Source organism: Aplidium turbinatum, chromosome 13 (assembly GCF_918807975.1).
Source record: "Aplidium turbinatum chromosome 13, kaAplTurb1.1, whole genome shotgun sequence".
NCBI classification, from domain to species: Eukaryota; Metazoa; Chordata; class Ascidiacea; order Aplousobranchia; family Polyclinidae; genus Aplidium; species Aplidium turbinatum.
The window spans coordinates 24,633,113-24,645,619 of record NC_137484.1 but is presented as its reverse complement, the minus strand read 5'-3'; the positions used below and the strand labels follow the sequence as shown (position 1 = coordinate 24,645,619).

The 12,507-nt window shown below is 43.0% G+C and overlaps 1 protein-coding gene across 1 annotated transcript in view; it reads left to right on the top strand.

Moving 5' to 3' along the window:
• The window catches only part of LOC145781775 (reelin-like), a 45,066-nt gene that overhangs the window by 17,095 nt on the left and 15,464 nt on the right, over nt 1-12,507 (top strand). Inside the window, 22 exon segments of the mRNA XM_082593446.1 lie at nt 180-320; nt 1,017-1,169; nt 1,240-1,520; nt 1,835-2,013; nt 2,787-2,982; nt 3,065-3,182; nt 4,196-4,310; nt 4,377-4,592; nt 4,722-4,892; nt 4,967-5,066; nt 5,347-5,493; nt 5,952-6,057; nt 6,101-6,299; nt 6,381-6,569; nt 8,468-8,663; nt 8,977-9,115; nt 9,718-10,180; nt 10,579-10,732; nt 11,117-11,166; nt 11,324-11,421; nt 11,488-11,648; nt 11,743-11,978. Of these exon segments, the coding sequence (XP_082449572.1) occupies nt 180-320; nt 1,017-1,169; nt 1,240-1,520; nt 1,835-2,013; nt 2,787-2,982; nt 3,065-3,182; nt 4,196-4,310; nt 4,377-4,592; nt 4,722-4,892; nt 4,967-5,066; nt 5,347-5,493; nt 5,952-6,057; nt 6,101-6,299; nt 6,381-6,569; nt 8,468-8,663; nt 8,977-9,115; nt 9,718-10,180; nt 10,579-10,732; nt 11,117-11,166; nt 11,324-11,421; nt 11,488-11,648; nt 11,743-11,978 (3,808 nt within the window).

The following is a 12,507-nucleotide window of genomic DNA, read 5'->3' as shown; positions in this document are numbered from 1 at the left end:
CCTCACTTTTAACATAGCCTAAGACCACCTCTAAAACAAAAAGCGATAATTCTCTCAACACTCCTGGTGGCTACGTAAATGTCGACGTTAACTTTACGTTGTATCTTTGCTAGAAAGCAACAAGTCTATGAAATCAATTGAAACTAAGCGTCCAGACAAGTGATGAAGTATTTCAACAGGGCGAGAATCTTGATCGGTGGTCGATTGATGACGTGATTATTGGCGAGAGAAACCGCCCGAAAGTGTTCGTTCGTGATGTCATTCAGCCACGTGCGGCAAGATTGGAGACGAAGCAGCAAGACGGATCTACCGATGCCAAGGTCATTGTTGAGAATGGAGTTTCTGGATGAAACCTGGGCATTATAAAATTCAAGTTATTCTCCTATTTGATTGAAACTATTCTTTTACCGGAATGCTTAGCCCTGCCAATTCCTGTGGAGCTGCCTACCCGGTTGCCGAGTGTGGCAGTTTGAAACAGTTACTCACAGTTGAAATATTGCTGCAATCAGAGGTGGGCAGTAGCTCGCTACTTTTGTAGCGCCGCTAGTTGTGTGCTACTTTTTGGTAGCAATAGCGGGTAGCGCCCAATTTTTGTTAAAGTAGCGGTTGCAATAGCAGCGCTACTTTTATCTCAAGGTAACCGAGAAACGAGAGAATTGTTTCAGTCGAACTTCCGCTACTTTCCGGTGTAAAGTAGAAAAAAAAGAATTACTCTCAGAAATTTTCAAAGAAGCAGGGGCGCTACTTTTAAAGTAGCAGATGCCCACCTCTGGCTGCAATATATCAATTTGATGGAGGTTTTCCTGAATGTAGAACTGTCTTTGAAGCACCTTGCTTAATTGCGCTCGGTGAGACTTCAACCTGGGTTGCTTGATCTTGTTGTTTGCTTGTGTGAAAGCATATGGACCCTGTGGATCATATAACATGTGGTGCGATGCATGGATGTCATTCAGAGTTTATGGATATCTTTCGTTTGTAAGTTTCTTTGACTCAAACTATTTCTGCAATCCTTCCAGAACTTTTCCTTCCTTGTTCTCTCCAATAGCGGAAACCCTGAAAGCTTCTGCTCACAACGATCCGAGTCGTTCGTTTTCAACAAATTGAAGGGGGACAGATTTGCAATGACGGACGACATGAACCTCAACGAAGGCGACACTTTACAGTTCCAGGTTAGGCCAAGTTTGTGATCAGTCATTGTGTTTTCACTTCGATCGTCTATGACGCAACAATATGTTGCAGATCAATGTCGGTTGTTCGTCAGAGTTCACCTTCGACTCCCCAGTTCTCCTCCAGTTCAGCCACAACTCCGGATACGATTGGGATTATTTACGTCACGACTGCTACCCGCGCGGTCGCTACTTCACCGATGACGACACAAGCACGCGCACGTCAGAAGACGTGACGTCACACTTGTGCACAGGAACAGCGAGAGAGTTGAGCGAAGCAACTCGATATCATCATGGCGACTATGACGTATGGACGCCCGTGGTGGTAGTCATATCAGCAGAGGTCGCTGCGCGGTGAGCATTAATTGCCTGACAGAAAAGCACTTGAATAAGTTATTGGGACATTTATAATTCATAGAATTTTGTTCAAAAAATTCCTCTCCTGAAGCTCACGCACAAGAATCCAAACAACGACACAATGCTGGTGGCGACATTTTCGGCACTAACCCAATCTAACAACACTTTGCTGTAACAAAGAACTCCATACAATAATCATCCAAATGGATTGTGAGGGAGGTGTTGCAGCTTTGAAGCCAACCAGAGTTTGATTGGCGTCGAACAATTGACACACAACCATTTGATAGAAACATTCACTTCTTTTGTTTCAGACCAGTCAGGTTTCGGTGGTACCAACACGTTCCGCTAGATGGTAGTGTAGAGCTGGTAGCAGAGTGGGCCATCAGTGACGTATATATTGGATCAAGTTGCCCCAACTATTGTTCGGGCCACGGTTTGTGTTATGCCAACAATGAAGGGCCCCGGTGCGCCTGTAACCATGGTTACTACGGTAAGTTTACATTTTTCTATCACTTTGATATTCACCGCGTAGAACCAACAAACAACAAAAATAAATCGAAAGGTGACTGAAAGTTCTAATGACTGTGGTTTGGTTGGTTTCAAATCTTTATCCTGGGACTGGCAAAGCCTTGATTGGTTATTCCTGGTAGTTTCGCCTACTTGTATAGAGGCTTTTGACGCAGGGCCGGTTACCGAGATTGGCAAAGTGGAGTTTTCTGATTGTTGAAATATTGTTGCTGGGGAATTACTCCACCCATTAGGTGCCGCTCATTCATAGCTTGTCACGCCAGTGTCGGAGCCAGGTAAGAGCATTGTTTGTGATGTTTTTGAGGTCGTTGTCATCACATGAAGGGCTAATCTCTGGCAGTAACTGGAGTGTAGTGTTGAGATTAGTCTCCTGTAAAGGATTAACGGGGATCGCCACGTGGAGGCTCTCAACATGATCCCCTGAATGGAGAGAAGTCCTTAGAATGCGTTGCTCAAGCGCACACTCCAAGAGTCGAACCAGCGCCGCTTGATCTTTAAACTTCTTCGTTCACAAAGTCACGAGCTAACCAACTGAGCTATCGGGGCAGACTGTGGGGTTTCCACAAAGCGACAATTAGCGATTGCCGACGATTCGTCACTCACTTCGATTGACTTGTCCAGCAAGAACACGTGATTTTTAGATCTTATAAGTTTGGAGTTATTTACCTGGTTTGTGCGTTCAATGGCGTGCACGTGTGGCCACTTTGTGACGTCATTGCTCTGTTTACTTTTCAGAAGATGTGAGTGGCTCCTGTTCGTCGCTTGTTGCCCATCCGAGTGGGGTGGATGGGATAGTCCCATGGTGGGGCCATCTTCGCGGTGGAGCCGTAGGAAAAGGATGTGGGGGTAGTAGGAGGCTATCTACTCTACATTTCAACCAAACCGGCACCAGAGAAGTCAGAACAAACAACTTAGATACGTCACGCATTAGGTGAGTACTGCATGCTGATGACGTTGAGCAAAGTCGATATGACGTCATGTTTCTTGTTCGTCCTGATGACATCATCTTTTAGGTTGATCCACTTCTACGTAGAGATCGGAGGAGAATTGTGCGCGGCAGGAAGAGGACAAGACGAAAACGTTATCCTCCAATATTCTCTTGACAATGGAATACACTGGAACCTTGTTAAGGTGGGCGGTCGCATGACATGGTTTACGAACCGGAACCTCCATGATTTTCTTGTAACCTGACGAGCCATTAGCGTCATCTTTCAATTCAATAATTTCTGTACCAACGCCTTGCAACACCGGCTGTGCTTTTGATTTTTTATACATTAGACGCACAACAGTGAGTAGAGTTCCTTGTTTTTGAGTTTTTAGCTGCGCTTCACTTCACATGCTAACAAGCTTCACATGCTAACAAGCTTCACATGCTAAAAAGCTTTTTATGCTAACAAACTTCACATGCTAACAAGCTTCACATGCTAAGAAGCTTCACATGCTAAAAAGTTTCACATGCTAACAAACTTCTCATGCTAACAAACTTCACATGCTAACAAGCTCTACATGCTAAGAAGCTTCACATGCTAACAAGCTTCACATGCTAACAAACTTTTCATGCTAACAAACTTCACATGCCAACAAGCTTCACATGCTAAAAAGCTTCACATGTTAACAAGCTTCCCATGCTAACAAACTTCTCATGCTAACAAGCTTCACAGGCTAACAAACTTCTCATGCTAACAAACTTCACATGCTGAGAAGCTTCACATGCTGAGAAGCTTCACATGCTAACAAGCTTCACATGCTAACAAACTTCACATGCCAACAAACTTCTCATGCTAACAAACTTCACATGCTAACAAGCTTCACATGCTAACAAGCTTCACATGCTAACAAACTTCACATGCTAACAAGCTTCACATGCTAACAAACTCCACATGCTAACAAGCTCCACATGCTAACAAGCTTCACATGCTAACAAGCTTCACATGCTAACAAGCTTCACATGGTAACAAGCTCCACATGCTAACAAGCTCCACATGCTAACAAGCTTCACATGCTAACAAGCTTCACATGCTAACAAGCTCCACATGCTAACAAGCTTCACATGCTAAGAAGCTCCACATGCTAACAAGCTTCACATGCTAACAAACTTCACATGCTAACAAGCTCCACATGCTAACAAGCTTCTCGTATCACAGGAATTGGATTTTGAAACGTATGCATCTCTGCAACGCCACCCAGAGTTGATAGACATTCCGTACAAAGCGAAGAGTCCATCAACAATATTCCGCTGGTGGCAACCCTTGGTGGGGGGTGAGTGCGGTTCGTCAATGACTTGCAGATGACAAACGCCGCAATCTATAAAGTAACATTTTTTAGAAAATGAACGAGCTCCATGGACCCTTTATGACGTCATTATTGGAAGGTCGGACCTGTTAGACAATGGATTGTATGACAACTTCTCACTGGACGCAGCACATTCTAGAGATAAGTGGTATCGGATCAACGGAGGTCACGTCATCAACCACGTAGGATGCCAAGTCTTGAACACTTCGTCCAGTCGCCAGCCGTCGTTGGTGTTTGACGCCGAGCAAAGTAGGGAACGTTGTTTGCAACCTCCGGTTTCAAGGAGATTTTAAAAATAGTGGTTCCCTTATTGCAAAATCACTATTGATGGCGCATTGAAGTGACGTGTTAATGACGTCATGTCTTTTAATGCTCCAGCTGAAACTTTTGCGGAAACCTGGGACCTGTTTATTCTCTCCGGAAGCTTCGTTCAATTCGACCTTGTCATTGGATGCATTGATGATGTCACTCAAAATGACGTCATAGACTTGGAGTATTCGAGCGACCATGGACGCAACTGGCGCCTAGTGGTGCAGCAATGTCTTCCAGGTACGTTCTTTCCAGATTATTATAAGCAAGTCACTCATCTATCGGAGCATGGAATTGATTGTTGTTTGTTGCAGGATCGGACATCGGCTGTGAACACGGGTTCGGTTCCCGCTACCACCAGATCCTCAACAAGGGATGGACGAGACACACCGTCCCTATTCCTAATGTCATAAAGTAAGCATTATGTTTTAACAAACAGTTAGTTTCTAAAAGGACTTTCTTTCATCTTTGACACTGGGTTTCATCTGGTGTTTCAATATATAATTTTGTTGACCCGATGGCAGAAACGGTATGCTCCTGTTTCTCAATTTTGCTTCAAAGATGCCACTGTCTGCAGGTATCAACCAATCAATGGTTTATTTGCCAGGAACAGTGCAGGGTCGAAATATGCAAGTTGTGGCTTATACACTGCAAAAGTGGCAAAATACTTTTGTTGACGGTATCTATGTTTTAGGAATACGAGAGTGAGATTTCGTTGGATGCAGTATTCTCACACTTCTTCGCATTGGGCCATTGACAATATCTACATAGGAAACCAATGCGAGTGGATGTGCGGAGGATTCGGTCGTTGTGAACCACACGGAAGCGCCTTCAAGTGCAGGTTTATAACATTTTGGTTGGCCACTTGGGTCGCTGTATTTGGCCACAAACAGTCGATATGTTTGTCCAAAGTTGGGTGGGAATTCGCGGTAGCTTCACATGGAAGCATCACCTTCACCGTTTGTGGTTTGAAATTGGTAAGTCGCCACCATAAGGCGGCTTCGTCCCCTGTTTTCACAGCTGAGCGGTTAGGCATCTTGATCAAGTGTGCAACTAGCGGATGTTGACAACAGCGATATCCTCCTGATTCGTTGGTGTTTCCCGCCATGCCCCTGGATCCGTAGGAAGTCGGTTCGAACCCATCTCGAATCAATTCTTTTTTGTACAAGATCATGTTTTTATGCAAAGACAAATGCAACGGATTTCGAAATCCGTTTAAAAGGATGGTGCCCCGCGAGATGTGAAGCAGGAAAATGACGTAGCCTATTGACGATGTCACTGATGTAATTTATTGTGTAGATGTGACGACAATTATCAAACGCCTCCAAACTGCCAATCAAGCGTGGTGCTGACGTCATCAATGAAAGACGATTTCAATCGCCCTTGGTCACCTCATGGTAATGACGTAACAATGTTTAACAATTGCGTGAAATTATGTCATAGCGTAGTAACATGACGTCATCTCAGGTAGATTCGGCTTGGTCGTTGGACGTGACGCAGCGCCACAAGATTTCACGTCGGTTGATGTTATCGTTGAAGGAGAAAGCATCAGGTTTTCACAGAGCGGTGTGAGAATGTTGCAAACTGTCCCGTTCAACAGCAGTGACGTCAGATACGTGCAGTTCTACGACACATTCGGGGAGGATGGTGAGTCACATCTGAGTCACTAAGCGGATTCGTTCGACGTTGCTTTCTACGTTTAACAATCTGATTTGTTTTCTTTTCCAGATTTGGAAATTAAGAAAGTAAGTCACGTGGTTGTGCAGTCAAGCGTGAACAACGGCATCACGTGGAAAACATTAATCGTATTGAACTCGCACCGCAGCGACTCCAGGCGGTTCACCAACATCAAACTCCCTCGGAGTGAGCAGCAGCAAGCCACCATGATAAGATGGTGGATGGCAAACCTTGCTCCAGGTTACTAGACAAATGATCTTATGCTTTTTTCGGTCAATTTCTGTACACGTGGTTTAACGCGACCGATCAATCATTTCGACTTGCTTCACAAATTAAAACATTTTCGTTTTGAATAAGGACCTCATGATGATTCTTTTTTAATGGAAAAGATCTGAAACTTATTGCTAAGTTATATTGGACGCAAAAAGCTTATATTCAGACTGAATGTGGCTTATCTGGTACAATTGGTATAAAACGTGGGGTTCGCCAGGGATGTATACTATCTCCATGTCTGTTCAACCTGTATACTGAAATGATCTTTAGACAGATTGATGGCATGGAGGGTATCAGCATAGGAAGTATGAACGTATCAACCTGCGGTATGCCGATGACACTGTCTTGTTGGCTGAATCAGCAGAAGCTCTCCAAAAAGTTTTTAAAAAGTAAACAATATGGGAAAGAGAAATAACATAAAAATTAACACAAAAAGTCGAAAACGATTGATTATACCAAAAAAAGAAAATGCACGAAATTTAGATATTACTATTGACGGAATGCTGGTCGAACAAGTCAAAAGCATTGCTTATCTGGGACACACAATAACTGAAAATGGCAGATGCGGTACAGAAATATTGAGACGAATAGAAATAGCAAAAAACAACTTTTTCAAAATGAAAAAAAAAACATAAACAACACTCAAAATTAACATCAACACTCGAAAACGAATCATGAAATGCTATATCTGGAATACGTTACTTTATTTGAAATGTGGGTTTGCAGAACAATAAAGTGAACAATATCACACCAAATCAGAAAAACAATTTATTAATATATAGAACTTTCGCCACACAAGTGTGGCTTCTTCAATATAGCCTTATCTAAATAGAAAAATGCTAAAAATTATCATGGAAGGATAAAATCACAGACGAAGATGTACTATATCAAGAATACAAACCAACATGAAAGTTCTACAAACAATTAAAACAAGAAAATTGAAATATTTTGGCCACATGATTCGCAATAATTCTATTCAAAGACAACTACTCGAAGGAAAAATGAATGGAAAACGAAATAGGGGCAGACATGGCCACCTGGAGATGCGGCCTGATTTGTCACATTTTGCAGATTTTGATTACAGCTACTGCTAGTGTTTCACTGACATTTTCTGAGATGCTTTTACTTTTTGCGGTTTCCTAATGACATAAAACTTTTTTGTTGCCTTGGGGAAGCAGTAGCAAATGAGAAAAAGTAAGTTGAAAAACGCAAAATCAGACTGTTATTGAAAATTAACAGTCTGACTAAAATCTTCGAAATCAAATTTTCTTTTGTTTTTCAACATGTGAGGATGTTAAGATTTATTGTGTTATCTGGGGAAAAGAATAAAATAAGCGTAAAAATCTAATTTTTTGAAAAATTTATTTAAACGTTCGCCCAAAGTTAGAAAAACCTGGAAATTTCTGCAAAATGTGACAAATCAGGCCATATCTTTAGGTGGCCATGGGGCAGACTATCAAGAAGTTGGACTAATCATATTAAAGACTGGTCAGATTTTGATTACAAAATTGCAAAAGAAAAATCTCACAACAGAGAAACTTGGCACTTCATTGCCTCCAACCCTCGATAAGAGGAAGGAACTTAATTATGATTATGAAGGGTAAAACAGGCTGTGAAAGTTATTAGAAAATAGTAACCTAACTTAATTTGATGTAATTTGCTCTGCTTGGCTTTTTTGCTTGGCATTGAGCACTTTTTGTAGCATTTATTGTGTAAGTCCAAGAATGTACTTTGTAATTATTTGCTATTCTTGTGTCACTTGAACCAATGTCGAACTTTCTTCTCTTTCACTCATGTTCTGGTGAATGTTTCTCGAGTCCAAAGGAGCGACAATTGTTTGAGTTGTTCTTGTCTTCAACTCGCAGCTAGGAACGAAGCGGTTTGGGCGATGGACAACTTGGTCATTGGAGGGCGCGCTTCGGCCTGTGAGCCTCACATAATTGCGGATAACTTTTCCTCGCTTCGTGAAGACAATTGGCTCTTCCATTCAGGAGGAAATGTTGGGATGTTCTGTGATGATGAGGATCATCAGCTAGAGGAGGAGGACACGATTGTAGCTAGGTGATAATTGTTATCCTCACAATTGATTACATTGTATCTCAATAATCCAACCAGCAGACATGACTTTAAGTTTAACTTTAATCTCAATAATTACAATTAATCTGATCTCTTCTACATTTGTGACGTTATGTCTTTTTCGCCATCAATCAAAATATTGTCCGAATGTTTTCACTTTCCACTCTCCAATCTGCTCGATGATTTGACTCAATGAAAGTTAGTTGTTGCTACACTTTGCCTTTATTTGTAAGATAAATATTTCCACAAAGTAGCAAACACTTTCAATCAATCAGTAGAAATGCGGATTCACTTTTAGGTCTCTTGTTGAAGCATCGCCAGGTGGAGCACCAGAGTCGCAAGACACGGTTATGGTTTTCAGTGGTGGCGTAGGAGAGCGCACTCTCATGTCACGTGACATGTGCGTCACCGGCGAGAACTACGTCATCGAGTTCAAGGTGAGTCGTGGAATCCATGGAAATGATTATATCGAGGGGATTCATATTGGACGTGGTTGCCTCTGATCAGCCAATGAGAAACAATCTAGCTAGAAACGTTGCATTTTCTAAAGTCGACTAGACTACGTCACAAAGAACCCCTTGTTGAGCGATTGTCTAATAAAATCTTTCTGTTTCTGTGAACCAACCCAGCAAACCGTCCACTTGAAGCGGCTGAATGTCTCGTATATCATCAGTATAAGTCTTGTGACATTAACATTTTGTTGGCACAATGAGGCTGATTTGTTAAGTGATTAACAAGGCTTACACTTGTGAAGCAAGGTGTCAATAGCAGGCGCTTTCTTGTCATGTTTGATTTGTCGAAAATATCTTTTTAGCCTGACGCGAATTACCTCTTCTTACTAATCATAAGGGTGTTCAATGTTGATGCATCATTAGCTGATCTCGGGATTTCTTGAACATGCATGATCTTGAGTAGACGAAAATAATTGAGAAGTCTTAGTATTGTGACGTCATACGACGACTCTACGATGAGTGGCTAACGATAAAATCTGACCTTTGTCAAGTATTTGTGTTTTATCGTTATTCTAATTTCTTTTCAGATCGCCATTGGTTGTGGCGTCACAAACGCATCGGCCAGGCAATGGGTGAAGTTGGAGTTTTCCGTGGACGATGGCGTAACGTGGAATTATGTGGTTCCCCGTTGCCATGGCCGCGATGCGTTGGGGTGTAGCGACGAGCGCCACCCAGCCTCCATATACTACTCCGGTTCATGGAGGGGCTGGCGAAGGGTCAGTGTCCCTCTCAAACCTAACATTGGCGATGCTTCGTCCGTGAGGTTTCGATGGCGTCAAGGGACTTACCCGTTTTATTCTCATGACGCCACCGTGTGGGCCATCGATGACGTATACATTGGACCACGATGTGAGCAGATGTGCAACGGTCACGGCCATTGTGACGCAGAGGAGCAGGTTTGCATTTGTGACAACGGATACGAAGGAGCGACATGCTGTGACGTCATAGAGGGGACCAATCCTAGCTTCTTCATGGAAGCTTTCGATGAAGGTGGGGGGCCCAACGAGGTCTTCAAATATTCGGCTCAAATGAGGCAGAGAACGTTTCAAGCTTCACATTTTTTTTTGCAAAACTCTACATCTAAATGAAGCTTACTGCCGACACAACATAAAAAAATGAGCCTCGCTGCGTTATGAATGGTGAGAATCGAATGGTGAGAAAGTCTGCGCGACGTTCCAAAGGTCCTCGGTTCGACGCCGCTCCAGAGCACGTGACTGTGTCTCTGCTAGACGCTTAATGGCTCGATTAAGATTACCTGACTCAATAACTAAATGACCCTTCGTTGCTTCTCTTGCCTGTTGTTTTACGTCATCGTTGGAAGATTGACGTCATCAAATTTGTCGAATTCGAACGCAGTCGAAACGATTTAATTTTATCCTTCAACTCAGAATCTTCATCAGCCAACTGGATTCAAAAAGCTGGTGGAGCGGTGACATCATCAAAGTGTGACATGTCCACGATGTTTCTACGTCATAGATACGAAATGACTCGGCCTGGCGCCAGGATATTGATGACGCGCGATATCAACACAAGACAATCAACGTGAGTTGCCTGATGGAAGTTCGTGCGGTGGAAGATGTTTAGATCGCGATGTGCCGCCATTAGGAATCCTGGCATGCAAGCGACTCATGAGCTCATTCAGATGGAGAGAGAGCGGGGGTTTCCCAATGGCGAGTCACATCCTGCTAGAAAACACCACCCGCCCCCAATCCAGTGGTAAACAGGGAGTTGGTGGGTAGAAGAGCCCCTTGCTAGGGATTAGCCATCCTATTCTCATTCATATACCTATAGTCTCGGACTCTCGGTATCACATTCATATATGATGATAAATAGTACAACAGAGTGATTTTGGTCTGAATCAGACTTCAAGCTATCGTTGATTGCATATCATCATGACGTCATCATCACCAATCGTTGATGTTGCAGATTCATCCAGTTTCTCTTCAAGTTCACGGATCACTGGCTTCAGGATCAAGGTGACGTCATTTGTTCTGGCAACATTTTTTTAATACTTTGATGATTCGAAGCCTTCCAAAAGCTTCTATTTTGGTTCCTTATCTCGTAAAAGCACCGCCCTTATGGATGTCACAGTAGCCATGACTTTTTGTTTTATGACGTCACAATATGGTACAGATTTCGGCGACATGGATCCAGTGCACTTCCAGTACTCAACAGATGGGGGGTTGTCCTGGGTTGTCATCGAATCGTTCGTACCTGCTCCCGTCAATCAGGTGATTGCCTGTATCCTTGTGGTGAATTCTAGAATTGCATTGTTTTGTATTGTCGCTTATTTACAGATGTGGCATGTGGCCATCTCGACACCAGAGGGAGCTAACAGCAATTCTACTCGGTTCCGTTGGTGGGAACCCTCTAGTTTTGGGTTTTTTACGCTTGAATGGTCACTGGATCACGTGATTATAGGAGGAAATGTTGATGAAATCAGTGATGACTTTTCGAAGTAAGTTTACTAATTTGGTCGTCAGAGCAGCAGCATCAGTAGCTTAAATGCTTCTTTACGTCACCATTAACTTAAAAATCCTCGACGCTTGTAGGCTGCATCATCACAATTGGTTGGAGCTTGCATCTGTCAATCACGTGAAAGCGGGCGACGCTGCGTGCTGTGCGAGAGGTGAAGAATGCGATTATCTGCACATCGGAAGCTCTGAGTTGAGTTTGCGGGACTGCGGGCGTCGGTGGGCGGCCACCACAGGAGTGAACATCGAGCCTGGTTCATTCGTTCACTTTCACTTGACGGCGGACTGCGGCCAGCTCAACTTCCAATGCCATGGTAAGAACAGGACAGGTGGTAGCGCCCAGGTCACCAGGAAGACATAGAACATCTTCCCATAGTTTTCTTGTATTTTGTAATCATGTTGATGCAAGAGTCTTAAATTTTTGAATTACGATTTGAATTATCAAAAAGACAAAAAAATAGACTGTCGCAAACTTTCACGTTCAAACCACGAATGCCTGGTTCAAACCAGGGATAGGTTCAAACATATTCAGACTTGCAACCAAACACTTGATGTTCACTTCCTGTATTGTAAACCTCTTGTTTGACAGTACGAAACGTGTAGCTTATTGATTTGTGTGTTTTATTGCAATTTTATTCAAGCTTGCGCCCGGTGGTTGAAGATTTGAATTGTGGACGGGAAGCCAAGGAAGCCATTCTACGTGTCCACCTTCAGGCACGCCTTTAAGTGTCCTGCCAAAAATGCTCTTGAGCGGTGTCCAACCGGCGCCCTTTTGAACGTCGAACCAAGGCTGACCAATAGTACACTGTTGTACTTTTGTGAATCGGAAAGTTAAAATTCATT